At 40.7% G+C, this 26,607-nt stretch overlaps 1 protein-coding gene across 6 annotated transcripts in view; it reads left to right on the plus strand.

Moving 5' to 3' along the window:
• LOC116225722 (uncharacterized) overlaps positions 1–26,607 on the plus strand; it is a 105,612-nt gene that overhangs the window by 32,296 nt on the left and 46,709 nt on the right. For 5 of the 6 annotated variants that reach the window (XM_090139791.1, XM_090139789.1, XM_090139788.1 and 2 more), the window contains 3 exons: positions 9,126–9,216; positions 9,562–9,710; positions 10,302–10,410. In XM_090139791.1, coding sequence (XP_089995917.1) covers positions 10,370–10,410 — 41 coding nt within the window. In that variant the 5' untranslated portion in view covers positions 9,126–9,216; positions 9,562–9,710; positions 10,302–10,369. The remainder of the gene's footprint in view (positions 1–9,125; positions 9,217–9,561; positions 9,711–10,301; positions 10,411–26,607) is intronic. The other variant, XM_090139790.1, reaches the window with a different exon arrangement.

Genomic DNA, 26,607 nt, shown 5'->3' on the forward strand with positions numbered 1-26,607 from the left:
GGAAACTTGTTCCAGCTGTTAGAGGACACGTGTTTATAATGATGATGATTAGTTTGATTTGACTTGTCCTCAGATTTTGAGCACTGAATCTTGCTATGTTGCATTTTCCCGTGCATGTTTACAGACTGTACCAATGCTGGAGCAACATAGGCTGCTATAGCAAATGATGAGCTTAAATTCTGTGTGTTTGCTTTTGCAAAAAGGCTTAATTAAGGCAATGGAGCACCATCTGAGAACACAGCTCAACTGGTGTTGGCCTTGAATGATACAACAATCTGCTTACAGACACAGTTCCTTCCTGCATGGCAGTGCTTCGTTGGTGTAGTAATTTGCTGTGGGAATTGGGAAGCTCTCTAGATAGCAGATTTGTACCCCCAGGAATAAAAATCCCAACATCTGTAGATGGTCCCTCTTTTAATATCCTTATTCTGTTCTATCTTTAGTAAATGTTTCTTTCTTCTCTCTTCTCTCTCTCTCTCCTTCTCTCCTTTTCTCTTTCTCCTTCCTTCTTTCCTCCTCCCCATCCAACCACCCTCCACTATTTCCTCTCCTCTCCTCTCCTCTCCTCTCCTCTCCTCTCCTCTCCTCTCCTCTCCTCTCCTCTCCTCTCCTCTCCTCTCCTCTCCTCTCCTCTCCTCTCCTCTCCTCTCCTCTCCTCTCCTCTCCTCTCCTCTCCTCTCCTCTCCTCTCCTCTCCAAGTTTAAACATTAAGCAGTTTATTCAAAGTCAGAGGATAAATAATATGGCAAACTATATTCAGCAAGTATGGCAGCGCCTTTAAAGACAAACCAACCCATGGGTTGCTGTCAAAGGCAGTACAGAATTGGTAAGTGCACTAACAGAGATCACAGTGACCTCTTAGCTCTGTTAGAAGATATTTAGATAAAATTTAAAGGGGCCGCAGTATTTAACTCTTCATTAAATGTATAAAACATGTGACCTGTCTTTGCCCATCTGGAGACTGCAGTGTTAATAAGTTAACTGCATGAACATAGTCTCTATAGAGTCACACGGATAATTTGGAGCAGTGTCATTTCAAACTAAGGATAAATACAGCTTTGTATAAAATGAGTTCTTGTTCCAGCAATAATTGCTGGGGTGCTGTACAAGATGGTCCTGAATCTCCCAATCAGTCTTATTCCCAGAGCAGTAAGTGATACAGATTTCCATAAAGGGGAAATGCATCTACTAGTAGAGTCAATCATTTTGTAGAGATGTTGGCACAAGGAATCAAATTACTCTAGTAGATAAAGATTTTTTTTTTAAATAATAAACAGTTAGTGGGAAAAGAATATGTACACAGTTTATATTGCACTCCCATACTTTAGAGTACCAGTAAAAAATGTTTCTTAACATGAGTAAAATAGTCTGGTTATTTTTATGCTGTAGTCAATGATGACATTTCAGAAGAAATCTTTTCTTCTTATTGAAATTATCTATATATTATTGTGGTTTCTGTTCTCCGTGCTCATAACAAACCTGTTTTTATAAGTCTCAGTGTTCAGATATGCAAATCTAGATTCACCAAGGATGAACAGAAAAAAAATAGAATCTCGCGTATGCTGTGTGTCTTGACATCCTTGTCAAAGGGGTGTAAGAAGTATTCTAGTGCATGAAAAACCTGTTCTGTTTGTGGATAAGCAAGGAAAATATTAATATTTAACCTTTAAAATGATTATTAAGTAATTAATACTTTTTAAATAGTAGCATGAATTAAGAAAGAAAATCTGACTGGTTAATCCAGTCAATCCATAAAGTACTCCATGCTTCAGAATTATTGGATGGGAATCCCATATAAGGGAGGTTTGATAAAGTGGGACCTGACAGATCAGACAAAAGTAAATTCTTCCCAGAACAGAGGGAAAAACTGAAGGCCTTCCCTGGCAGAAGATATCTGTTCTTTATAATAAAGACAAAAGTCAAGTATATTCTGGATATGAGATCTGCTATGGAATCTTCTAAAGTAAGATCAGATATATTACCACTTCCCTGTCTAATCAGTGTTGTTTCATCTAGGTGAACCTCTGCTCTGTTCTAATTCTGGGCAGTAGGGCCAAGAAGACTTTTTTCAACATGTTCCTTCGTCAGTCCTTTTAGCTATCACAAATTAGAAAAAATAAAGACAAAAAATCTCTTGCCTACAACAGTTTGGGCTAGAAGAATCTGTTCTTTGAGGTAAACATCACCAAATGCCATGAAAAAATGATGAGGACAAAATTCAGATGGTGACTAATTCTTTTTTAGGTTGGAGTCTCTCCAGAAGTATTGAAATCAAAGCTGGTTGCCAGTCAGCATGTGTTATGGCAAAATGCAGCTAAGAAGTGAACAAGACAATGAATGCATTTAATGTGACAGCACCACTTGAGGCATTTTCAGCTCTCTGAAGAGAGTTAAGTCAAGATTGTATCAACCTTTTAAATCATAGGCAAACTTGCAAAACATTTCCATAACCTGCCAGAATAACCCTTTTGTTTCCAGCTAAAAAATACCGTTTATTAAGCCTAAACCACTTTCTGTCAAAAGTAACCATGACGCAAATGGTTTTATCTTGCATGTAACCAAGGCAAGAAAACATTAACCAGCTGGTCCCCATTCAGAAGCATCTGTAACCATCTGGAGCGAGCCCCAGACCACAGTGCAGAGCTCAGTGTGGGACGAGGCATGACTCAGTTTGTGTCTGCCAGAATCAACATTCACTGACTGGAACGTGTTCAGACCCTCCTTTTAACAATTCTCCAAATGGTCTTTACCAGGCATTAATGTAACCTTATTTCCGTGAGCCAAATGAAAGTTGTATGGTTCTGGCTGGCAAGGGATGGTGACGGGTGGTCCTGTGGTGTAGGTGGTCTTGGCACGTGGATTTCAGTTCTCAAAAGCAGTGATCCTGGGATCCTTTCTGCACAATGGCTGTTCTCGTTAAGGTTGGGTGATTACTGACATTGTGGGTCAGAAATGAGAGAATTGCCTCTTTTGTGCTTCTACTTCCCGTTTCTGTGCTTTGGCAGCTTCATATTATCATCACTGATGTTTCAGAAAAGGTCTGTGGCTAACTACAAATGGTTTCTGTTATGTCTATATTCATGAGGGTGACAAAGGACTTTCCTGTGGCTTTACTATTTGGAAAAAATGTCTTGTTTCACTTGAATGCTGAGTTCTCCACTGAAGTAATTAATGTGTGAAACAGGCATTAGCAGATATGGCTAAGTTCACCCAAATATCCATCAAAAATATTAATCTGAAATACTTTGTGAGATGTACCTGCTGTCTGCTGTGAGCACATGGAGCCCTGGAGATGCTGTTCTAACCCTCAAGTGCTTAATGGGCTTTCAGTGCACCTTACCACCTGTCCTGTTGGTTTTGGACCTGTAATTGAACTGTGAATAGCAAAGAGCTGAAGAAAGGTGCAGTGTAGTTATTCCTTAACATTTAATTTTCACATTACAACACTTCTAATGTTTCCAAAACTGAACTTTCAACCATCTCTCTAAAATTTTTGGCATATACAATTGCAAAAAGAATTGGGGTTCTAGGGCCTTATCTGTAATGTCAAACAAAATAAATTAGTAGTAAATCAGAACTGAAGAAAATAACTTTTGGTCCAAATGGTGAACCATCTACAGACTCATAGGAAAACTCAATCCATCTGAATCCAAGAGGGCTACTTGTAAGGGTAACAGGTTATTAATATGATGGAGAGGGTGTCCTAACTAGCCTGACTTTGGAGAGCTTCTGCTTTCTCTGGAAATACAGGTCTTCATGTATGTTGCAGTCACTTTTCTCACTAAATTAAGAATCTCCATGTACCTTCTCTTAATTCTTTCCCTATCTAAGTGGAGAGAGTTGAAATTATATATTTTACAGTACATTGTCACATAGGATAGGAAAGTGCAACTTTATTCAGTTACCCTTGTGCTCAGGGTTCCTCTGAAGCAGCCGAATGAAGAACAAATTGTTATTTTAATCATTAAATATCCTGCTAAACTCCTTTCAGATTCAATTTTTTAAGACTTCTGTGTGAAGGACTGCATAAAAACAGCTATTTTGTATGCTCTCTTAATTGAGCCACAGATTTTAAACAGGAAAATGACTACCCCTAAACTCTTTCTTTCTTTTTGGATTTCCAAGTTATCAACTTGAACTTTCTCTGGTTTTGCATTAGTTTTAAATAATATGATCCAATTTATCTGTTGTTTACAGGGGCTTTGTAAGCCAAATCACTGGACCTCTTAAAAAAAATTACCAAAAGCTTGCTGCAACCTGTAATCATAGATGAATTCATATTACAACAGAGTAGGATTAATAATGCATGTAATTATAATATACAATTTTCTTTAGGCTTTTCTAATTATAAAAAAATTACAGATAACATCAACAGAGCGATTCCGAAATGCCTCTCATTTATTATGTAGCTCTCTTAATCAATGCTCTGCCAGTGGAAATCAAGTCAGAATGTTATTATGGCCTCTCCTTCTGGATTTAATTACAGTAGTAACTCATGGCTCAAAGTCTGAGAAAACACACCATGCAGTTTATAGCTTTGAAGAACAGCTATTAATCCTGCCGTCTACCTCCCAGTGCAAGCCAATGAAAGCACTTTAAAAATCTTTATGCCTGAAGATAAACACACACTTATAGTCAGGCTTAAGGTGGAGGTGCAGAGAGCCCATGCGCTGTGTGTGCTCTGTGCATGTGCTGTAGAGCATTCTCTCTTGGGTGATGCTCTCCAGGTGTACAGATTTCTGATCTGTTTGCCATCCATCTTGAGTGATTATCCTGCACTGTTAACATTTGTAAAGATGCTTTCAGGATGTCATCTCCTGTCTGTGGATAGTCTGGAGTCAGAACAGCATTTTTTCCAGAGATAGGCTTGCTACATTTGCGCATCTGTGCCTCTTGTGTGCTTTTGGAATCGTTTTCCATCGTGAATCTCCATCCTGACAATCAGCTGCAAATGGGAATAATGCACTCTTCCAAGAACCTGAATTAGTATCAGGAACCGCTTTTAGTTTTGGCAGCAGCCAAGGAGGATGTCTCTCCCTCCAAAGCAGAAACATGCTCAGCCACATGCTATGGGCTGGGAGCCAGAGCTGCCTGAGGTCCAGGTCAGGGTGAGGTGGAGAGTACAGGAGGGTGAACATGAAAGCTTGTTTTTCAGAAGAAACTCTTTTTAAGAAAACCTTGTCTTTCAACAGAAAGGCGGTTAAAATACCCAAGATTAATACCTGCCAGTGCCTATGTGTTTCAAAAATGATTGGTCTGTTGTGACAGGACAAGGGGAGATGATTTCAAACTGAGAGAGAGGAGATTTAGATTGGATGTAAGGAAGAAGTTTCTTACAGTAAGGATAGTGAGGCACTGGCACGGGTTGCCTACAGGTGTAGAAGCCCAGTCCTTGGAGACACTGAAGGTCAGGCTGGACGGGGCTCTGAGCACCTCATGGAGCTGTAGGTGTCCCTGCTCACTGCAGGGGAGTTGGACTGGGTGGCCTTTAAGTGTCCCTTCCAACTCAATCAATTCTATAACTTTATGATAAAAGAAGTTTTCACTTGATCTCTCAAGCTGCTATCTTAATAACCAGCTTTTTTTTATGCTCTGTAAATTGTGGAAGAGAAAAGTGAAAAATAACTAGCTTGCTTATTTTATTGAGCACTTTATTTGAACTCATCAGGGCTGCAAGGGCCTCAAAGTCATCTTCCAGCATTCTCAGCTGGCTGAAAGTACAGTTGATGTCCATCAACTGAGGAACTGTAGGAAGGAACTGCAGCTGACATCCTCACTGCAGAGTGATCAGTGTGATCTGCAAGGTTATCAGAACTGACCAGAGATATGTTTTGTACAATGTGTTGGTTGTTTTTTTTTTACTTAAATATTATTTCATCAGAAAATGTTGATTATTTGAAGTGAAAAGTACTGGCAGGAATGGATAAGCTTTGCAGATTGGTCTGATAGAAAGACACTGACATTTCAAAAGTGATATTTTGAAGCTGCCAAATGCCTTATGAAAAGCAAAAAGAAATAAAATGTTGATATTTTACTGATTTTTTTTTTTTTCAAAAACATGGAGATGAAGTACTGTGACTGACCAGAATGATTTTTGTATATTTTTAGTTTGCTAGGCCTATCCAAGTTTCAACACATTTGGCAATAAAAATGTGGTTTTTAAAAATAAAATAAAATTGAGAGTTGAGGACAGCAGTTTTTTTGTCGAACTCTGGTTTCCAGCTCGTGCTCCAGTAGAACCTGGGATCCATCTCACCTCAATAGACCAGACAGAAAGGGCTGGAGGCACAGCAGGACTTTGTATAAAGATATTTTATGTCAAACGGGCGAGGACAAGAGTAGGGCAGAGCTCAGGCTAAGCCTGCCATAGAAACATCCCTTTACTCACATCTTTTCTGATGTCAGCCTTCCGAGAGTAAGATGTCTTGTCAAGCATCTGAAAAAGTTGTGCAAGCTTTCACTACATTCCTAGGGAGGGACTATTATCCATTTATAAGAGTGGTGCCTGTGCTGCCCTTTGAAGATCTTTGTTTTGGTTTCAAGAGGGGTTCTTGTAAGACATCACTGGTGTTACATGGAAGGAAGTGCGATGGTAGGGGCACCTGTGTGCTCTTTCCTCATGGCAAAAAGTCCAAGAAAGTATGGCTAAATTGAAGTGAGTTGATGATTGGACTAGATGATCTTAGTGGTTTCTTCCAACCTTAATGATTCCATGATTCTGTTCTGTGATTCTATGAAATACTGTGGGAAGCAGAATTTGATTCTTTTTCAAATATTGTTATTGCTTAGACCAAAGCCTGCCTCAAAAACCCCTGTGCTCCCATCCCCAAAGACAAGGTTATTCCATGTTTTATAAAAGAAATTATGTAGCCAACTGTGTTTTCTGAATGTGCTTTCAAAGTCATCACAGGAAATAATCACGACAGGAAATAGTGGAATTCTATAACTGTCATATTTCCAGAAGAAGCTGTGGGAAGAACCTTCTGAGTTATGGATTGAATTCACTTTGATGTCTAGCACTGAGGGTAGGAAAAAAACAACAACAGTCTTCCAGCATTCAGCTCTACTGCTGTTGGGAACCACGTGCAGGATGGCAACGAGCCGCACTGTCAGCTTGGAGCAGAAGAATCCAGGCTGGAGGAGGAGAGGGCTTCTGGCTCCAACAGCGTGATGCTGACACATGAGACTTTAATTTCAAGGGAGAAACTGGAGCAAAAAACATTGTCAAATCTGCTTCCATAATGGTCTGGTATTTTGCTTGCAGTGCCTGGTGTCACGGTTGTGATCCTGGTTGAAACGACAGCTGGTGCTCCTTAGTTGAGAGCAAGATAGGGAGGTGGTGGAACTGGAGTAACAGGGAAAAGTGGAGATCCTGGATGTGTAGGTGAGGATATTTCCTCCCTTCCTCTTTCCCTGACTGAGAAGAAACAGTAAAGCTTTTTTTTTTCTTCTTCTTTTTTTTTACAGTTGTTATTACTATTATTATTTTAATGCAGTTCTGTATTCATGAATTGCAAAAACATCTTGACACGTGCACAAGGGTTGCAGGTAGCATGTCCTCATGCTCCTCAAAGACCTCAGTGCTGGGTCTCTGTAGCAGGACATCCCAGAACTGCCTGATGGAATGACTCGCAGGCTGCGGGAGGTAATTTGCTCTGGGACCTGGGAGAAGAGCAATCTGTACAGCATCCTCAAAGCAAAGCAACACAAAGAGAAACTATTGCAGAGAGTAATTACTGCCCTGTAATCCTCCAGGCACGCATTGCTGCAGCACTGTGCCATGAGAGCCATAAGAATTCAGATGCTCTCTTATTCCCTTTGCCGTTCTCTGAAGTGGAGGGGAAGGTTGTTTTCTTTCGAACATGATCCCTTACCCTCTATTTACTGTGAAGGATGGGGACGAGGGATTCGGGCTCCCAAAGCTTTTCACAGTTGGTTTTGTTGCCTAATTATTCAGAGAAGAGCTCCTCCTGCCATCGGGGCTGTGTCCTCCGCAGCCGAGCTGAGGGACTCCTGCCCTTGCAGAAGGTCTCTGGAAGCGATCTCTCTCGGTGGGATAACACTGCAGCCCTCAGGCCTGTTTCACTTGGTTTGTTTATTTATTTTTAATGGATTCACATGATGGAAGAAGCGCGTCTTCCGTATTGTCTTTTGAAGGCAGATAATTGTGTTGCTGTTGCATTCATAATCGGCTTGTCATGCCCAAATGAATTTACTTATATCTGTCTTTCCCCTAAAAAAAAACAGCCCTGCCGAGTTCTCCCAGTGGTTCCATCAGCCACAAAACACTGTTGTTAAGCAAGTGCTGCTTTATGCTGTCTAAATAGACGTGGCTCTTCTCTTGTTCCTGCTGTCAGGCATATTGTTAAATTGCTATGAATCTGCAGTGAATTGAAATGCACCATCCCAAGGAGAAAGAAGTTATTACTTGTAATTAGGATTATTGGATAGCAGCATTTTTGACTCTAGAGCTGATGACTTATCATCAAAACACATCCTTTCATTGTTTTAAAATATTCCCATCATCCTTTATGTATAGTGATTTAAAAAATAAAATTGTTTAAATAGCAGTCTGCTTAAAACAGAAGAAACACACTGAGCTTCACAGGCTGCTTCCTCAAGTTATGGATGACTAAATGTAAGCTTTGTCATCATGCAAGATCTCTCTCAGGCTGAAAAAGAGTCCCACTGTGATGGGCTGGGCCAGAGATACACTCAAGTAACTGTTATCCTGCAACAGGTCTGACAGAATTTCAGAAAAGATTTTCATTTGGAGTCAAAATCAATGTGGAAAACTGTTTCCATCTTGTTTGTTTCCACCCTCCTGAAATCAAGATGATTTTCAAGGCCAGCTTGGATGGGACCCTGGGCAACCTGATCCAGTGCCTCATCTAGTGGTTGGCAACCCTGCCACAGCAGGGGGTTGGAACTGGATGATCTGTGAGGTCCCTTCCAACCCAAGTAATTCTATAATTATGTGATTCTCTGGAAAACTTTGTGGTACAGTTCAAAGCTCTCTTCTGACAGAGGAGAAAATGCAAAACAACATACAGAGAAGATGCTGAAGAACATTGCGTGCTGCACCCTATTGTAACCTTTCCCTCTTTCCTGCTTTTGCTTTGCAGGTTTCCAGTGGAACAACTTTTGTGACTGAGCAAAAAGAGGCATCATACTGCTGACTGACATCAGCTGCATTTATCTGGTGACAAGATAAAGGTAGGAACTGGGCTCAAGTGTGTCAAGCATAGAAGCTTATAAAGGTTGCAAAGAAACCCAGGATGTTAAAAAAAAAATTGGAAGGTAAATTTTGAAGCGGACAATTTCAAAGGTAAGAAACAGTCTTTGATCTTCAAAAGTTTATAAATGAGAGAATACTGTCTGTTGGATTCATCACATGTCCAAAAAAATGGGGTTTTGAAGTATCAAAACCCTGAAGAAGAGAAACAAAAAGGGCCATTATTCAGATGGTCAGCCCAAATGACAGCATGGATGTCTCTGATAGTTTTAGTAGGCTTTGTACTATACCTTACTCATGTAAACAAATTTTTTTTGAATTTCTAGCAGAATTTCTGAAAAATGATGTTCAGGAAAAAAAAAAAAGCAAACAACAAAAAAAAGTGAACCTGCAATAAGAAGAGCTTCAGACTGTGCACGTTTCTGAAAGCATCACAGCCTGTCAAAAACAAAGGAATGTTTTTAGGTAGGAGGAGGTAATGAAAAACATTCTAAAATGCTTTTGTTGTGCTTTGTTTGTTTTTTTTGTTTGTTTGTTTTTGTTTTTCTGACCTTTTACGAGTGCTCCAAGCCTGCATAAAATGTCTGATAAAGCATGCTCATGAGTCCTTGTGATGGCAACAAGACTTAGAGTTCTTAGCTGCACCCTGCCATGGCCAGCCAAGCCTGGGGAAGATCTTCAGGCAAACACTTGATATGTAAATCTGTGCTCAGCCCTGCAGTGATTCTTACCTACTTGGTTCCCAATAGAATGAAGCTAAAACCTTAAAAACATCCCTGCAGTTTTGCACCTGAATTACTGTGCTGGAAGGGGTATATATTTGAGCAGTAAATGTATATTTTTTCCAGAGATGTTTCTTGGCTCATCAAAACCAAATTTCTGAATTCATTTGTGTATTTGCTTATCTTAGTGAGCAGTACATGACTGGAGGATATATGTAGTCTGTGTGCCTCTCCATGTCTTACCATCAATTACAGCATTAGTTAACCACATTTTCTATTTCTAAATACATCTGGAGTTTTGTTGTTAATTATTCATTGAGACAGAGGCTTATTTTTTTTACCAGTTTCCAAGTGTGCTCTTAGAGCTATTGGAACCAACATGTGACAGCCAGAGGAAAAAGAGGAGTGGACAATGGACTTGGAAATGTCAAGGCAGCCATATACAGCGAGGAGGTAAGATTTAGTGTTTTCTTCTATTGTGCCATCTTGGGGCATCTTGCTGGAGTTTTGTAAGACAATTGCTTTTTGTAAATGGGTTGTGACAAGCAATTACACACTGCTCCACACATCTTAAGAAAGGAAGAACAGAATAATTGAAAACAGGGCTGGGAGAGCTCTCAGGAGGTCACCCAGTCCATCTCCTCACTCAGACAGGATCGGCTTCACACTAACCACTCCTGACATATGTTTGCCTCACATGTTTTCAAAAACCTCCACTGACAGAGGTCCCACAACCTCCCTAGGAAATGCTTTCAGGTCTTATCTCTGCCTAACATTAGAAATGTCTTTCCTACTGCCTTGCTTATGTCCCTCTCGCTGCTGGTGTGACACCATCGCCTCTTGTCAGGGTCCCAGAGAGCACACGGGTTGGTTATTTCCTTTATTCTGCAGCTACGAGTCCATCTGTTTGGAGATTGCTATCAGGATTCCTCACAGCTTTCTTCTTCCTAGACTAAACAAATCCCATCCTTTTAATCTTTCCTTATGATATATGGGGTTTAAACCTTCCCTCATTTTTGTTGTTTTTCCTCTGGACTCAAATTAATTGGTCTGTGTCTTTCCTGAAAGCATTAGTCTAAATTAGGCTGACTCAATTTCTGTGGCTGTGTTCTCTTATCCTAATATTTGTTGTGCAAGGGGTGCATTATCCATGGCAGCAAAGAGTTTCAGAAGCCTTTATTGAAAGCCTTTGTTTAATGTCCCATCTTGGATCTAATGTCTGAATGAGTCTGTATGGACTAGAGGAGTTTCAACATCTTTGCCAATCTCTGGTAGCTTGAGGAGTGCTAGATTTTAAATATGGGAAAGAGGACGTGAAAGGCAAATGTTAAAAATACATATTGGCTATAAATGCTTTCTACTCCTCTGTGCTGGCCTCCAACTGCCCGTGTCAGCTGAAATATCTCAGGCAGTGCAAATGTCTGTGCATGAGAGCAGGTCAGGAGAGCCAGCTATGATTAAGCTTCAGTTAACTGCGATGCAGAATTTGTGGCATGTTCTTATGGGAGTTGGTCATAAGGATCTTCCCTGCCTGAAATAAATCAGACATTTTTGGCTTATATTATGCTACCTTAATCTTGAAACCTCCATTGAAGTCAATGTCAAAATGCATCTTAGGGATCAAGGTTATGGTGTCTTGCAGTAGGTTTCTAATCCATGTAAGGGTTAGGATGGAAATGGGTTTCCCTTCCCAAAACAGCTGAAGGGCTAGATGACTTTACCAGTTACATACGTCTCATTAACACTTCCAAAGCCCTTTGGATTAGGCATGATCATGATCTCTCATGCAGGGAAAATATATCAGCAGAGATATTGATTTTAGGAATTTAGGTTTGACTTTAGGAATTTGGTCCTTTGTTAATTTAGGGGGAAAAAAAAAAAAAAGATCTTGCCAAGAAGACATTAACATTATAATTCATCTAGGAAATCAGTAAGTGTTTTGTGTGTCAAAATAGATAGATTTCCCAACTAGTCAGATTCAGAACTCCCACTGAGATAACCAAGGGGAAAACCCAGAGTTTCCTTGAGAAACCGGGAGGGAGAGGAAGGGATGGCTCCAGTATGATGTGACTCCCTTTGTGTCAGGGTTGTTGTTGGCTATCCTCTCCAACAGCAACGTTATCTGGGAGATAGGGCTCCCTTCAAAACAAACAATTATAATTGACTTCAGCAACATTTATGTAATTTTTTCCCAGAGCTGGGAACTGGGCTGACACTGCAGCTTGCGCTGGGTATCTGGAAAATAAAATGAAGGCATATAGCTTTGCTTTGAGTATGTGAGGTTAAAGTTATTGCTACCTCTCTTGGTTTGGGATTTCTGCATCTGACAGATTGCAGTCTTTTAAGAGAGTGGAGTTTTTTTGTTTTGTGCAGTGTAGTACCACACGAAGCAAGAGGAAGAAAAGGAAACTGGCTAATACTGGAATTGTTCTGGTGTTTTCTCAAGCAGCAGAGCAGCAAATAGTTTTCCTTGGCTTTCTGGAAAATATCTGACCTTGATACTTCATATTCAATTTATGTAAACAATTACAAAAGAATATGAGCCAAATAGAAAAGGCTATTTCTTAAAAACCTGCAGGGAATGCACATGGGAGTTTCCCACATGCTGTGGCAATCTTAAAAGTACCTCCATGTAACCCCACAGTATTAATGATTAACTCCAGAACTGTGAGTTTTTCCATACCTCCAGTGAACTTGATGGTGTGTGTATTCAGTTGCACACTGTATTGGTGAGGGGTAGTAAAATATATATATAATTTCCCGTTTCAGTAACTTGCATTTAACAAGCTGTCTGCTACATTCCCCCCTTGAAATCCAGGGATTTCTGTGAATTGCACAGTTGATAGATATCACAATAAGGGAAATATTTTGTGGCTAAGCTGTTTGCTAAGATACTCTTGCAAGAACGAGCTGGAAGCAGTTTTGTACTTCTGAATTTACTCAAAGATAGAGATACTTTGCTCAGGGCACTCACCCACACAGAGCAGCATGGACTTTCACAGATAAGCTGAACGTTGTCGATATCATGTTTATATGAAGTTCGTTACTGGTGTTAGCTTTGATTGGTTTCCCTTACATGTGCTGAAGAAGACAGAAGCAGCAGAATGCACTTTGAAAGGTGCTTTCCCAGAGCAAGCAGAGCTTCTTGTGCAGGGAGATTCTCACCACGGTTCATCTGTTCAGCTGTTGAAGTTGTGGGCAGAACTTCTGAAAATGGTTTGTGGGTGCAAGCTGTCTAATGAAGCTTTCAAAAGGTGCTGAGTGCCAAGCCCTTGCTTTTCTAAACCAAAAGTCTTTCCCATAGCAATTAGGAATATTCCACCTTTTTGATCATTTTTCTTTATCTATTCCACTTTTGTTTAATTTAGCCGTATGGTCCATCAGTCTTTCCACTGTGATGCTTGGTGCAGTGTTAATACTTTTATCATTAAAATTTCTGGAGCATGACTTTTTAATTAATTCAGCTTGAGAGACTTGAGCAATACTATCATGGGTGCCAAGTCAGGGCTAATCTTCACAAGGCTACAAAGTGCCAGAAAGAAATTGTTTTGAAGTACCTTATGAACAAGCACACCTCCAATTTGGAGCATTTTTAATATCATTATATATAGAACCATAGAATCCTTAGAGTTGGAAGGAACACTTTAAGGTCATCTAGTCCAACTCCCCTGCAATGAACAGGGACATCACAGCTGGATCAGGTTGCCCAGGGTCTGATCCAGCCTCACCTTGAAAGTCTCCATGGATGGGGTATCCACCACATATCTGGGCAACCTGTGCCAGTGCCTCACCACTCTCACTGTAAAAGACCTTTTCCTTATATCCAACCTAAATCTAACCTCTTTGAGCTTGAAAACATTTTCCCTTGTCCTGTCAGAACAGACCCTGCTAAAGAGTCCATCCCCTTCTTTTCTGTAGTTCTCCTTTAGATAGTTAGATGGCTGCTACCAGGTCTCTTTGGAGCCTTCTCTTCTCCAGGATGAACAGCCCCAGCTCTCTCAGTCTGTCCTCATAGGAGAGGTGTTCCATCCCTTGGATCATTTTTGTGGCCCTCCTCTGGATGCATTCCAACAGGTCTATATCTCTCCTGTACTGAAGACCCCGCATTTAGATGCAGTACTCCAGGTGAGGCCCTACCAGTCCAGAGTAGAGGGACAAGATCACCTCCTTTGACCTGCTGGTCATGCATTTTCTGTTGCAGTCCGGGATACTGTTGGCTTTCTGGACTGTGAAGACACATTGCTAGCTCATGTCCAGCTTCCCACCCACCAGTAATCCCAGATCCTTTTCAGTAGGGCTGTACTCAGTCCTTTCATTCCCAGCTTGTATTGGTAGTGGATGTTACCTTGACCCAGGTGCAAGACCCTGCACTTGAATTTGTTGAACCTCATGAGGTTCTCCTTGGCCTACTGCTCAAGCCTGTCTAGATCCCTCTAGATGGCATCTCATTCCTCCAGTGTGGTGACCACACCCCACCATAGAATCATTATTAGACTTTTAAGGTTCATCTTGTCCAACACCCTTAAAATGAACAGGGTCATCTACATGTATGTCATTAGTCATATATAGATAATTTAATCTTTTGATTGATAGATAGCTAGACAAATATTCATTTGTTTATATAGTGACTAATTTGGGGTTTTTTTAGGTTGACATAAGTCTCTTCTTACTAGGGGAATGATCCTAGCATCCCACTGACAGTCACACACACCTGACTATCAGCCCACTAGAGCTTTGATGCAGTGGATGCCAGGGACTTCTGACTGCAGTAAGAAAGGCTAAATATCTCCTCAAACTGGACTGGGGATGTAGGCAAATGGAAATAGAAGATGCTGAAACAAAAATAAATAAATAAATAAGTAAAAATTGAGCTTTAACTGCACAAAGAAGCAGAACCTATTCTTCCTTTTATTGAGTCTCCCTCCTTTGAGGGGTTTCCTCCTCGAGGATCTCCAAAAATCAGCTTGGATCTTTGAACTCTCTTCCAACCCAGGACATTCTATGATTCCAACCCCGCTGCAGTAAGCACAGTTGACAACCACTAAATCAGGCACCAGATCAGGCTGCCCAGGGCCCCATTCAACCTTGCTCCAGGAATGGAGTGTCCACATCTTCTCCAGGCAGCCTGCACCAGGGCCTCACTGTCCTCTGAGTGAAAAATTTCCACCTGACATCTAATCTAAATCTCCTCTCTATGCCTCTATTGTGGGTATAACTCACTGTTCAGCATCTGTGTGCATGCACTCAGCTCCATATATGTATATGTATTAAGTTCTTCTGTGCCTAATATGCAGCGGATGTGGCTTTGTTTTTGCCCTGTTATGAAATTTACCTTTCTGTAGGGGTCACATGTTCAGCTTGAAATGAAGCTTGTTCTCAAGCTATTTATTGGCTATATTTTTTGTGGGATTTGGTTTAGGCTTCTGACTGTGCTAGAGTACATGTGGTTAGGACATCTTGCCTTTGTGTACAGGAAGCAGATGATTATCTGGTCAGTACGGTACATCTCTCCCTATCTATCTGCTTGATTAATACAGGATATGACTCTGCCACAGCTTTTACCTTCAGATCTTAGCTCTTCAGTTGACTCATGCTTTTAGCACAAGAGAGCGTAATTTTCCTTTCAGATATGATTTATTTCACTGTTTTTTTGTTTTTTGGTGTTTTTGTTTTTGTTTTTTTCTTTAAAAAAAGAAACCCAAGCAAGCTTAAAAGTATCCAATCACTGGCATCTAACTCATGGGCTTTTCCTTATCCAGTGTATTCCATTTCCCAATAATTTTAACTTGACTAGAGCCACACGTTGTCCTCATTTTTAAGCTGTTTCCTGCTAGAAATGCACTAGAAAGTGTAAACATTTGCAAGACCTCTACATTTTGAAAAGTAGGAGTTGAAAAAATTATTTACTTATATCTCTCACTGTACTGTGGAAATATGGCTTATTATTTTCCCAGTAGATAGCACAGACCAATGTAAGAACTTCATCTTGCTGCCAGCTGATATGATAAAAGTGTATCATATGGAGCTTGTAGTAGGAAAGGCATACTTTTCTGGCTAGTCTCATCACTTTTACCTTATTATGGAATTTTCAGAGTGCTCAGATGTTAAAGAAACTAGCTGGAAATGGAAGGTCAGGCTCCTTTCTCAGGTCTGGGCAGGCAAAGTCTTCACTTCTCACCATGTTACTCAGGAGCTGTGCACCTGCCAAAGCAATTGTTAGGCTTCAGGCCAACAGCATCCTGGCCTGCATCAGAAATAGTGTGGCCAGCCCCTTCTGCGAGACTGCACCTCAAATACTGTGCTTAGTTTATTAGTAGGGTTTTATTAGATATTAGGATAACTTTCCCACAGAGAGAGTGTTCAGTAATTGAAACAGTCTGCCCAGGAAACTGGTGAGGTCCCCGTCCCTGGAGGTATTTAAGAGACGTATGGATGTAGCACAAAATATATGGTTTAGTGCTGGGACTCAGTAGCTCAGGTTGAAGGTTGGACATTGAGATCTTGAAGGTTTTCCAACCTAGATGCTTTTTGATTCCATGATTCTATGATCAGTTGGGATCTCCCAAGAAGGATTTCATGATGAGTTTATTTAAGACTCTTTGAAGTGAACTTTTTGAAATGAGGGTGGCCTTGGCTCTTCTCCTGGTGGTAGTGGGTGCAGGTGAGCCCAGCTTTGCTGTGTGCCACCAAACTGAAGGTGAGGTTTATATCTTGCTAAGGAGATCACAAGCTGCAGAGCAAACGGTTTGGTGGAAGGATGGGTCCTACCTTGCTATGCTCCAAGATCAGGCTTTATCTGGGGACTAGAGGTGGGACAGGCTGCAGTTATTGCACTGTCCACTAAGGTAGGAAGATGGTGCTTAGAGGAGATGCTCTGCTGCCATCACTGAACTGGGTTTTCTTGACACTGAGAAGAAATTAACTGTGCCACAGTGCAATCTGCAAAAATATGCTGTATCACAGACATTTTAACAGAATTAGACAAAGGTGTTGCAAACTGTGGTAAAGCACACATTAATCACACTATACAAGGAATCCAGCAGCTCTTGCTGAAGGACTTTTGAAATGATCTACCCAGTTTATGATTTCAACCAAAGCACACAGATAACACACTGGTATGCCCTATGACACTGGGATGCCCTGCTAGATGTGTGGAATATGAACTTGAAGACTGAGTGGTTCTCTGCCCATGCATGAAGCACAGGCTTGCTAGGACTTATTAAAATGCTGTTTGTTTGCCTCCTTATGATTTGCTTGTGACAATGAATGAGACAGCTGCGACAGTGAATTCATCAAGAGCTGTTACAGAGATTTCAGTTCTGACAACATTAGCTAGGGAGAAAACCTGAAATGATGCTGCTATTAGTCATATAGGCATCTGTGATGATGTACAGCAACTACGTTTGAAATTACAAGGGATATTGAATAATCAGTATGAGTAAGAGAAAATGATCATGTAAGATTGAGAAACAACCAAATACAATGCCAAAACTTTGATAATTGCACAGAAAGATCTATATGTGTATTAAAATTCTCACATGTCCAGTGAAAGATGTCTTCCATGTGGAACAGGCCTGGAAGGGCCATGCAATGTACGTGATCTGTAGCTGTCAAAAGTGGCTTTGGCTTTAAATAAGCCAGCTGGTGATCAGATGCTGGGACTTGCTATTTATTTTGCAGATCATACCTGTGGACATGTTTCCTTAGCAAAGCTGCCGATTGTGACAAATATGTATAACAAGTGCAGTCTTCTATTGATTCTCACATTCTATTTTCTGCTTTTGGTGGAAACAGATGGAATTCAATTTTCTCACAATTACTATTAGCCAAGAATAACATCACTTAAATCAGTGCGGGGGAGGTGGAAAGTTACAACTACAAAAACACACAGCCTGAAAAGCTGGATATTGAAATGTGACTTGCAAATAACCATAACTGATGTGTTAACCAGGCCCTGCTTCAGAAACGCAATTCAACATTTTCTGAGCCCAAAGCAGTATGTCCTACTGACATTATACATGTGGCATCTGAAAAAAAAAGAATGATCCAGATAGTTTTTGTAGGTTATCCTCATAGGATTATTGATATTTAAGTGGAAAAGTCTTGGAACATTTTCCACTAAATAAACGAGGTGGGGTACAGGTGGATGTAGCTAATCTTTATGTAAGCATGTGCAGTTGTATCACAGAATCATAGAATCATTAAGGTTGGAAAGACCTCTAAGATTTCCTAGTCCAACCATCAGCCCATGCCTGTGACTACTGTAGACCATGTCACTGAGTGTGACATCCACCCTCTTCCTGAAAATCTGCAGGGATGGTGATTCCACCACCTCCCTGGGCAGCCTGTTCCAGCACCCGACCATTCTTTTGGAGAAAAAGATTTTCCTAACATCCAACCTGAACCTCCCCTGGTGCACCTTAAATTCATTACCTCTTGTCCTTTCAAAATCTCCTACAAAATCTATGCTTTCCTTGCAAAACATTAAAGGGAATTCTTAAGAAATTAAAATATTAGTCCATAATTAGAAAAGAAGTCAACAGTTAGGCATGTAGATCAATAGATATAGATCAATAGTTTCCAGATTTTGAGGCTGTTTTAGATCAGAATGCTGTAAATTTGGAGAGTATGTGTTGCGTGGCTAATATACGAGCACACTGAAAAGTCCTGCAGTGCGTGAAGATTAAGGGTAAATCAAGTACTTAAAGTTAGGAAGTCCCATAATTAAAGGTTTTCTTGAAATCTCAGTTTGATGGTGATTTTTTTTTTGCTTCATGCTGAACTCTCTCAGATGATGTGATCACAGGTATTTCAGTTCCGTGATTAATCGCGGCCTCTGGCTTTGTTTAGTAACTGTCCTTTTCATTGCTACAGTATCTTAACAATCCCTCCAAACTGCTCAATTTCTGTTCACAGTGGCCTTGTAAAAAGTCATTATTAGATCTATCGTAAAGATACTGAATGGAGTCAGACAGTTCTGTGTCAAAAAGGCACCAAGATAAGATGATGATGATCCTCTATTTCAAAGCCTTTAGTATTTTATGGTGTTTTATGTGTTCATAGCAAAGATCCATGGGAATCGTACAGCTGGTGTCTGAAATAAGGCATGTGAAAAAATAGGATGACTTACCAGTGGTCATCTGTGAAAGGCTTGCACCCAGAAACGTGTGAAACAGATGGCTAAATGCCCAATAAACCCTTTTTTCTTTTTCTTTTTCTTTTTCTTTTTTCTTTTCCTTTTCCTTTTCCTTTTCCTTTTCCTTTTCCTTTTCCTTTCCCTTTCCCTTTCCCTTTCCCTTTCCCTTTCCCTTTCCCTTTCCCTTTCCCTTTCCCTTTCCCTTTCCCTTTTCCTTTTCCTTTTCCTTCTTCTTCTTCTTTTTCTTTTTCTTTTCAGGGCAGTATCTCAGTATTTGCCAGAAAAAGAGTCTGAGACTCCATTTCTGTTCCTTCAAACTAGGACAGGAGTTACATTTCCACAGTTTCAAAGGTTTTCAGAAAATTCTTGACTCGGAGAGTGGCAAGGCCATGGCATTGCTACCCAGAGAGCTGTGGGTGTCCCATCCCTGGAGGTGCTCAAGGCTGGGTTGGATGGGGCCCTGGGCAGCCTGAGCTGCTGGGGGGCACCCAGCCTGTGGCAGGGGGTTGGTCTGGATGGACTTCAAATTTTCTTTCAACCCAAACCATTCTGTGATTGTATGATTCTATGAGTTGCATTTTTAAACCTTAATGAGTAGACTGAGCCTGTGTAAGATGAAGTAGCTGTTTTAGCCACGTTTGAGTACATATTCTTAAAAACAGCAAACTGATTGTCCTATACCCAAAATAATGCCTCATATTTCAAAACCCAGAAGCTCTGGAGTTGGCTAGGATATTTTATTTTATTATTATTATTATTTTTATATGGCCAGAGCTATATTCTATCTGTCTTCTCCTAAGAAACAGCAGAGCTGCTTTTGCTGGAAGCTTTCCTCCCCAGATACCATTGTTAAAAATACATAGGTGATTATGAAGTGCTCATCAAATCATCCCTCTCCAAACAGTCACATCTTGGCCACAACCTGAATGCAGAATAATTTAAAAATGGAAATAATTTAAAAATAGAAATTGAGGGCTACAAGAAGACCTCGTTGTGGTCTTCCAGTATTTAAAAGGAGATTATAAAAAGGACGGGAATCAACTTCAACTTACCTTGAGACAAGGGGAAATGGTTTTAAGCTCAAGGAGAGAATGTTTAGATTGGGTATCAGGCAGAGGTTCTTCACAGACAGAGTGGTGAGGTGCTGGCACATCTGCCCAGGCAGGCTGTGGATGCTCCATCTGTGGAGGTGTTCAAGACCAGGTTGGATGGGGCCCTGGGCAGCTTGGTCTGGTGCCACATCTGGAGGTTGGTGGCCCTGCCTGTGGCAGGGAGATTGGAACTTGATGATCCTTGCCATTCTATGATCTATATTCCTTTGTACAACACTTATAATTTCTGAAGGCACTCAGTCAGAACAAATGATTCCTCTTTCAAATCAATGAAAGCATGAAGAAGTTTACTGCAGAAAAATGCAGGTAGCTCCTGAGTGTACAGTCTGGGATATGGGGAAGCTGGGAAGTTCTGGGCAACTGACAGTTGTTGATAGACTGTGTTTTAAGCTGAGATTGCATCTTTGCTCTTCCAACTGTTTTCTGTCATTTGACTGTTTTTCATGAAATCACTTTGAGGGTTTTCAATTTCTCACATTTAAAATCCAACCATGTATCAGTATCTGATACATATTTAAATAACTTTCCAGTGCCCTTGTTTAATTCACAGAACTGAATATTCACAGAAGTCAAATAATAAAGCACATTGGCATCAGGATCTTTCCATCCCTCCCTGTTGTTTTCAACTTATAGCTTCCAGCTCTAGCATCTTCGAGGAAACAAGTAAGGACAAACAGCTTGAACTGTCCTTATTGTGAAGGCATTTCTGGCAAAGGTTTAGGATTTATGGATAAAAGGCCTGCAAAACTGAGATGCTGAAATAATCACAGACCTTACATACGAGACAGAGGCATAACTCTTTTACTGCTCTTGGCATTGGTTAAATCTACAGAGGAAATTGAAGATTTTTATGATTCTATTAAAATTACTGCTCAACACATCCAAAGGGGTGATAGTGAAACATAAAGGGCAGTGTCTCATACATTAATGTTAACCTGGCAATATCATTTATATTGAAATTTGACTTGACTTTCAAGCACCATTTGAAAGGTTATTGCATGTGAAACTGAATTAAGTAATACAGCTGAAGTTTGCCCTTTTATCATTTAAAATCAGAACTACATTTTTCCTTTCCTTAAGTCCCCACTCAAAAAATAATTAAAATTAATAATAATTAAAAAAATTTAAAAAAATACCATGGGATTATTCTTTGCCCTACCTCCTGCTAGTGGAACCTCCATCTTGTCAGAGGGGAAGAAAAGCAAAAATACAGGTGAAAAAGCCATACCCTCAGGGCAGGGCTCTGGTGCCAGAGCTGACTTCTGCCGAAGCACACATTAATGAGGCTGTTTCACCCTTACTCTGCAGTACCTGAAATTAGATATTCTTCTTTGTCTCTGGTTTCTAAGTCTAGTGTTTCCATCCCTGTCTCTATTAATTTTGGGCTGATGACATCTTTTCCCATTCCATCCCAACCTTTACCTCTTCAGCTGCTCTAGTTATTTGAAGCATAATAACTTATTTAGTTAAGTTAGCGACGTACGTATGAGCTGGATCAAGTAACCCTGCTTCAGCCACCTCTTTAACTTTTCCAGGAATGGATTAAAAACTAACATCCTTTTCCCCAAGGGTTTGTAGTTTGTCTCAGCTAGCCTACGTAGCTTTGGTAAATAGCATGGAAACTTCAGAATTTGCATGAAAACATCCTTAAGTGAGTAGGACCCCAGGAAAAAAAATCACCGTCATCCTCATCCTGAGATGACCCTGGAAAAGGCAACTTTTTAATATGGCAAGCTACTTCAACAGAACTGTCAGGCTTTTCTGAGAATCTCTCCACTGCGCTCCTGCCAACTCTACCACTTTGGGCATTAATCTACCAGATTTCCAGGCAGCTGGAAAGTGCAGACAAATGGTCACTGTGCAAGCAGAGTGGAGTCAGCCTGTGCGTGTGCACAGCAGCCAGGCGTGCCAGCTGCTGCAGACCTGTGAATGTTGGCACGCTGGTGCCTGCTGGTGCTGGTGAGGAAGGCAGGATGAGGCCAGCAAACAGAAACTCGGGCTGGGCAGAGAAGACGGCGCCTTCAACACAATGCAAAGACGGGGTGGAGATAAAAATAGGAATTTATGGTCCCTGCAACCAGACTGATTAATGGAACAGGGAGGAGACGTCAGAAGTTAACTTTATGTAGAACAATTTTTATTAAACCAGGAATGGATTTTCCTATCTTGGGAGTTCAGCACAAGTGAAGGTTTGGAACTGGGGAAGGACTTTCCCTGAGGTTTATTGTTGTTACTTTGCAGTATTTTTCAATGACGGATTGTGTTTTTGGGAGAAGTGAAGGGGCATGGAAGGCAGCTGGGGATAGGCTGTAAGAATTAAGTAAAATCTTTTTGCCTTCCTCAATATAGAATCATAGAATCACAGAATAATTTAGGTTAGAAGGAACCTTGAAGGCCACCTGCTCCCACCCCCTACCATGGGCTGGGTGCACCCCACCAGCTCAGACTGCCCAGGGCCCATCCAACACCACTTTGAGCACCTTCAGGAATGGGGCAACCACAGCTCTCTGGGCAGCCTGTGCCAGTGCCTGACCACCTTCAGAGTATAGAATTCTTTCCTAACTTCTAAGCTAAATTTCCCCTCTTTTGACTTAAAGCCATTCCCCCTTGTCCTATCACTATCACACTGTGCAAAAAGTTGCTCCCCTTCCTTTTTATAAGCTTCCTTCAACTACTGGAAGGCTGCAATGAGGTCTCTAAAATACGTTCCCTTCAATTGAAATAATTCTATTTGATACTAGGTGACGTACTCATTTTTTTAAAAAGAAGTTATAGATGGATCAAATGAGTTAAACTGTCTACTTAACTTCCCAACACAAATAACCATGTTTCCATTGTATATTTTTATAACTGTGAGTGTATATTAATCCATCTATCTCTATTCATCTCTTTTCTTCAAGCTGAACAGTCCTGTCTCTACTCCCACCAAATTCCTGCTTCCTGTGGTTATGAAAGTAAACAAGCTCAGAGTACATGAATGGAAGCAAATAATGTAAACAGGAATTCTCATGCTAATAGTACTGGTGTTTGCTATACTTAGAAGTGGAAGTCAAGGCAGCGCCTGGCAAAGCAAATCTCCTGCAACCGAGAGGGAAGCAGAAAAATAATCATCAGGCGGGTCACTGAGTCTGCAGAGGAAATCCGAGGTGCAGTTTCACAATATGTTGAGTCCACAACAATATCGGTTCAAAAGTTCCCCCTCTGCCTGACCTTGGCCTTTTTGGGAAGGCTTGGGAAGAGGAAAGCGTGTTTGAAAAACAGAACGTTTACTAATCTGGTTTGTAGTTTTACCTCTGCAGAAACATAAACTGGTGCTGTTGAAGAATTGATGGAAAGGGGAAATGAGGCTGGGCACAGACAGATCTCCACAGTGGAGCTACATTGGCTGAGTTTGCTGCCAAAGCCTTATGAACAGAAAGTGAAAAAGGGGAGATAGGTAGTCCATTAGCATGTTCTTTGCTTTCATTTATCATTCAACATGATAGCTGGTAGAGTCTGAATTCCCGGACAGCCTCGTCTGTGGCTGGATGGACTAATTGCTTCCTGCTCAAACAGCTCCAGTGTCATCTCTGGATGCTCCATCCAAAGTGACATTGGTAAGCAAGGGCCATCTGCCAAGCTCTACTTTGTCATGAGTTGCTTTGGGACCTGTGAATAGACATAAGGATTCTCACATTACTTTAGGAGAAGTAACCACAGTAACTGTATAGTTCAAGTTTTCCTTGTTAATAGCAAATCTGAAGATTTTTGTGGTCTTTGTTTCTTACTTCTTGGTGGTTTCATTATCCTGAGTAAAGCCCAGTGTTGACAGCCACCTTCAGTGACACACAGAGACACTTTGCAGGTGAGAATAATAACATTCAGCAACACTGACATCTTGTGGCCGAGGAGAAATGGATCAAGTGCCAGACCAGCCTCCAACATATCCTCTCATCTGTTGAGTGTTCCTAAAATATGGCGGTGCTTAAAGGTGTGAGTACCAGGAATCCGGAAACCTAGGGGTTAAAAGGCAGGAAATGCATAAAGGTGATGTTTTATGAGTTGATTGAGCTGTCTGTGGGGATAATCTGGTTGCATGCTAATCCTTTTGGCTAATCTGCATGTGAATGATTCCTTCCAGAGGACGAGGATAGAGCATGGGATGTTTGACATGACAAGCTGGAGGAGCTGAGGCTCCCCACAGTTGCTCTTCTTTGTGTTTTCTGCTTCCACTGGGAAACTGGGAGAGAAATTACCCCCTGGAAAAGGCCCTAGGAAGAGCCTTTCTTATTACTTTTTCTTGCCCCCAGAAATAAGATCTGCAAAACCAGACTTTGAGATTCTGCCTTGCAGCCAATGGTGCATTTTGAGAAAAGGTGTGGCAGGGAGACTGTTGGTATGGAAAGATTTCTAGGAGCAAATCCTTGTTGACTAGAAATCTGCAGGCCTCTTCTGCATTTAAAGGCACTGAAGCTTAAATATATTATGTACAAAATGGCCTTTGCACTTTAAGGGTGTGTAGGATGAAATCAATCCAATGGGACTCCTATAGATAGTAGAGAGGGCAGATTTCTTTTTTGGTCTAAAGATAGATGTTTGTGACTTGGCAACATGTGATGGTCAGCCTTGGACTTTTCAGTTGCTAGCAGCTTCTTGGATTGGCTCCTTGTTTACACATGCTTTTGTTGCTAACGAACATCTGTATCCACTTTATCATCTGAGCCCAATAACAGTGTGATTACTGCCCACGAAATGAAATGTTGTGCAGTTGTTGTCTTTTGCAAATTTCTAGAGAACTATCAGGCTTCCTTGAGGCTGCTTGAGGTGGGGTGACAAGAAGCAACTGTGACCTAATTGCAGCCTTTCAGTACCTAAAGGAAGCCTATAAAAAAGCAGCCAACGTTTTAAAGGGTACATAACAGCAGGATGGGGGGAAATGGTTTGAAGTTGAAGGAGGGAAGATTGTGGTTGGATGTCAGGGGGAAGTTCTTTACAGAAAGAGTGGTAAGGTGCTGGAACAGGCTGCCCAGAGAGGTGTTCAAGACCAGGTTGGATGGGGCCCTTGGCAGCCTGGTCTGGTATTAAATGTGGAGGTTGGAGCCCTGCCTGCAGCAGGGGGTTGGAGACTCATCATCCTTGAGGTCCCTTCCAACCTGGGCCATTCTGTGATTCTGTATGTTCTGCTCACAGTCTGTCCTTGAAATCAATACAGCTGGATGATTTGGAGCCCATATTGTGTAAAATCCTTTTTGAGACCTATGGGAAGAGATGTAGAGGGCTACACCTAGCTGATGGTAGGAGTTTAGATGAAGAAAATATTGATAGCTGGCCTTTAACTTAAAAAATCCAAGGAAATCCCTGAAGTTGGTTCAGTCTTGGAGTCATATGTGGGAGATGAAAATTTCTCCTATTTCTAGAATGATTTTTTTTTTTTCCTTTTTCTTCTTGCTCTTGTTTAGAACTGATTTTAGTAACTTAACCTGCTAAGAATGTGAAAACAATCAATAATGAAAATGAATTCTGAAGTTTTTAGTGTGCTTTGGCACTTTTAAAATCAGTGCATTAAGTCACCTGAAGGCACTGACATGCACAAATGCTATAATTTAGTGTATTACATACAGTTCTGATTTAAAATGGTTGCAATCGTGTTTTAGAGAAAAATACCCTTTTATCTGCTCAGTTGACTTCACTTAATAATACAAAAGATTATTCTTACTTGATAGGAGCAATGTGGAGTGAAATTCATTATTCAATATAATTTAAAAGTTGGTATTGTGGAGCTTGCAAGAAGCATTCATTCATACTGATGTTTTCCTCTAAAGCACATCTTGTTTTATTGTCTAACTATATTAAAATCTATCACACTGAATCACAGATGTTTGTTTCAAAGAGGAAAAAAAATGCTCAACTCAGCAGAAACTAGCAGCAGAATGCTGAGTTAGCACCTTTCAAAATGCCAACCAACTTGGTGTGAATTTTGTTTATTTAGTTTCTGAAATGTATTATGCTGACTTCTGAAAGAGTAAATATTGCTAATCTGTTCTCCCTCGTTTCTTCAGCACAACTTTCCTATGCGATTTTCCATATGCTTTCTTTTCATTGATTTGTCACTGACAAAAGTGACAGATATGCCATTAGGTAGCATTCAGTGTTGTGTATAGTAGCATCTTTATTTTCTATTTTGACATACAGAAATAACATTTTTTTTCACCTAAACCAGTAAAGGTGTTGCCTTTCTAACAGTCCACGCCTGAAGTGGAGCTTTTAAGATTCATTTTGTTTTTTTGTGAGCTCACATAGGGAACTGCACAAGCAGCTGGTTTTAAGCTTATGGCCCTAACATTGACATTATCATTTGAAAAAAGGGCATCAGACAGGAATCATGAATAAAAGAAGTGCTTCAGTCCTCTCATAAATCACATA

This window comes from Phasianus colchicus, chromosome 4, assembly GCF_987193195.1.
Source record: "Phasianus colchicus chromosome 4, bPhaCol1.hap1.1, whole genome shotgun sequence".
Classification (NCBI taxonomy): Eukaryota; Metazoa; Chordata; class Aves; order Galliformes; family Phasianidae; genus Phasianus; species Phasianus colchicus.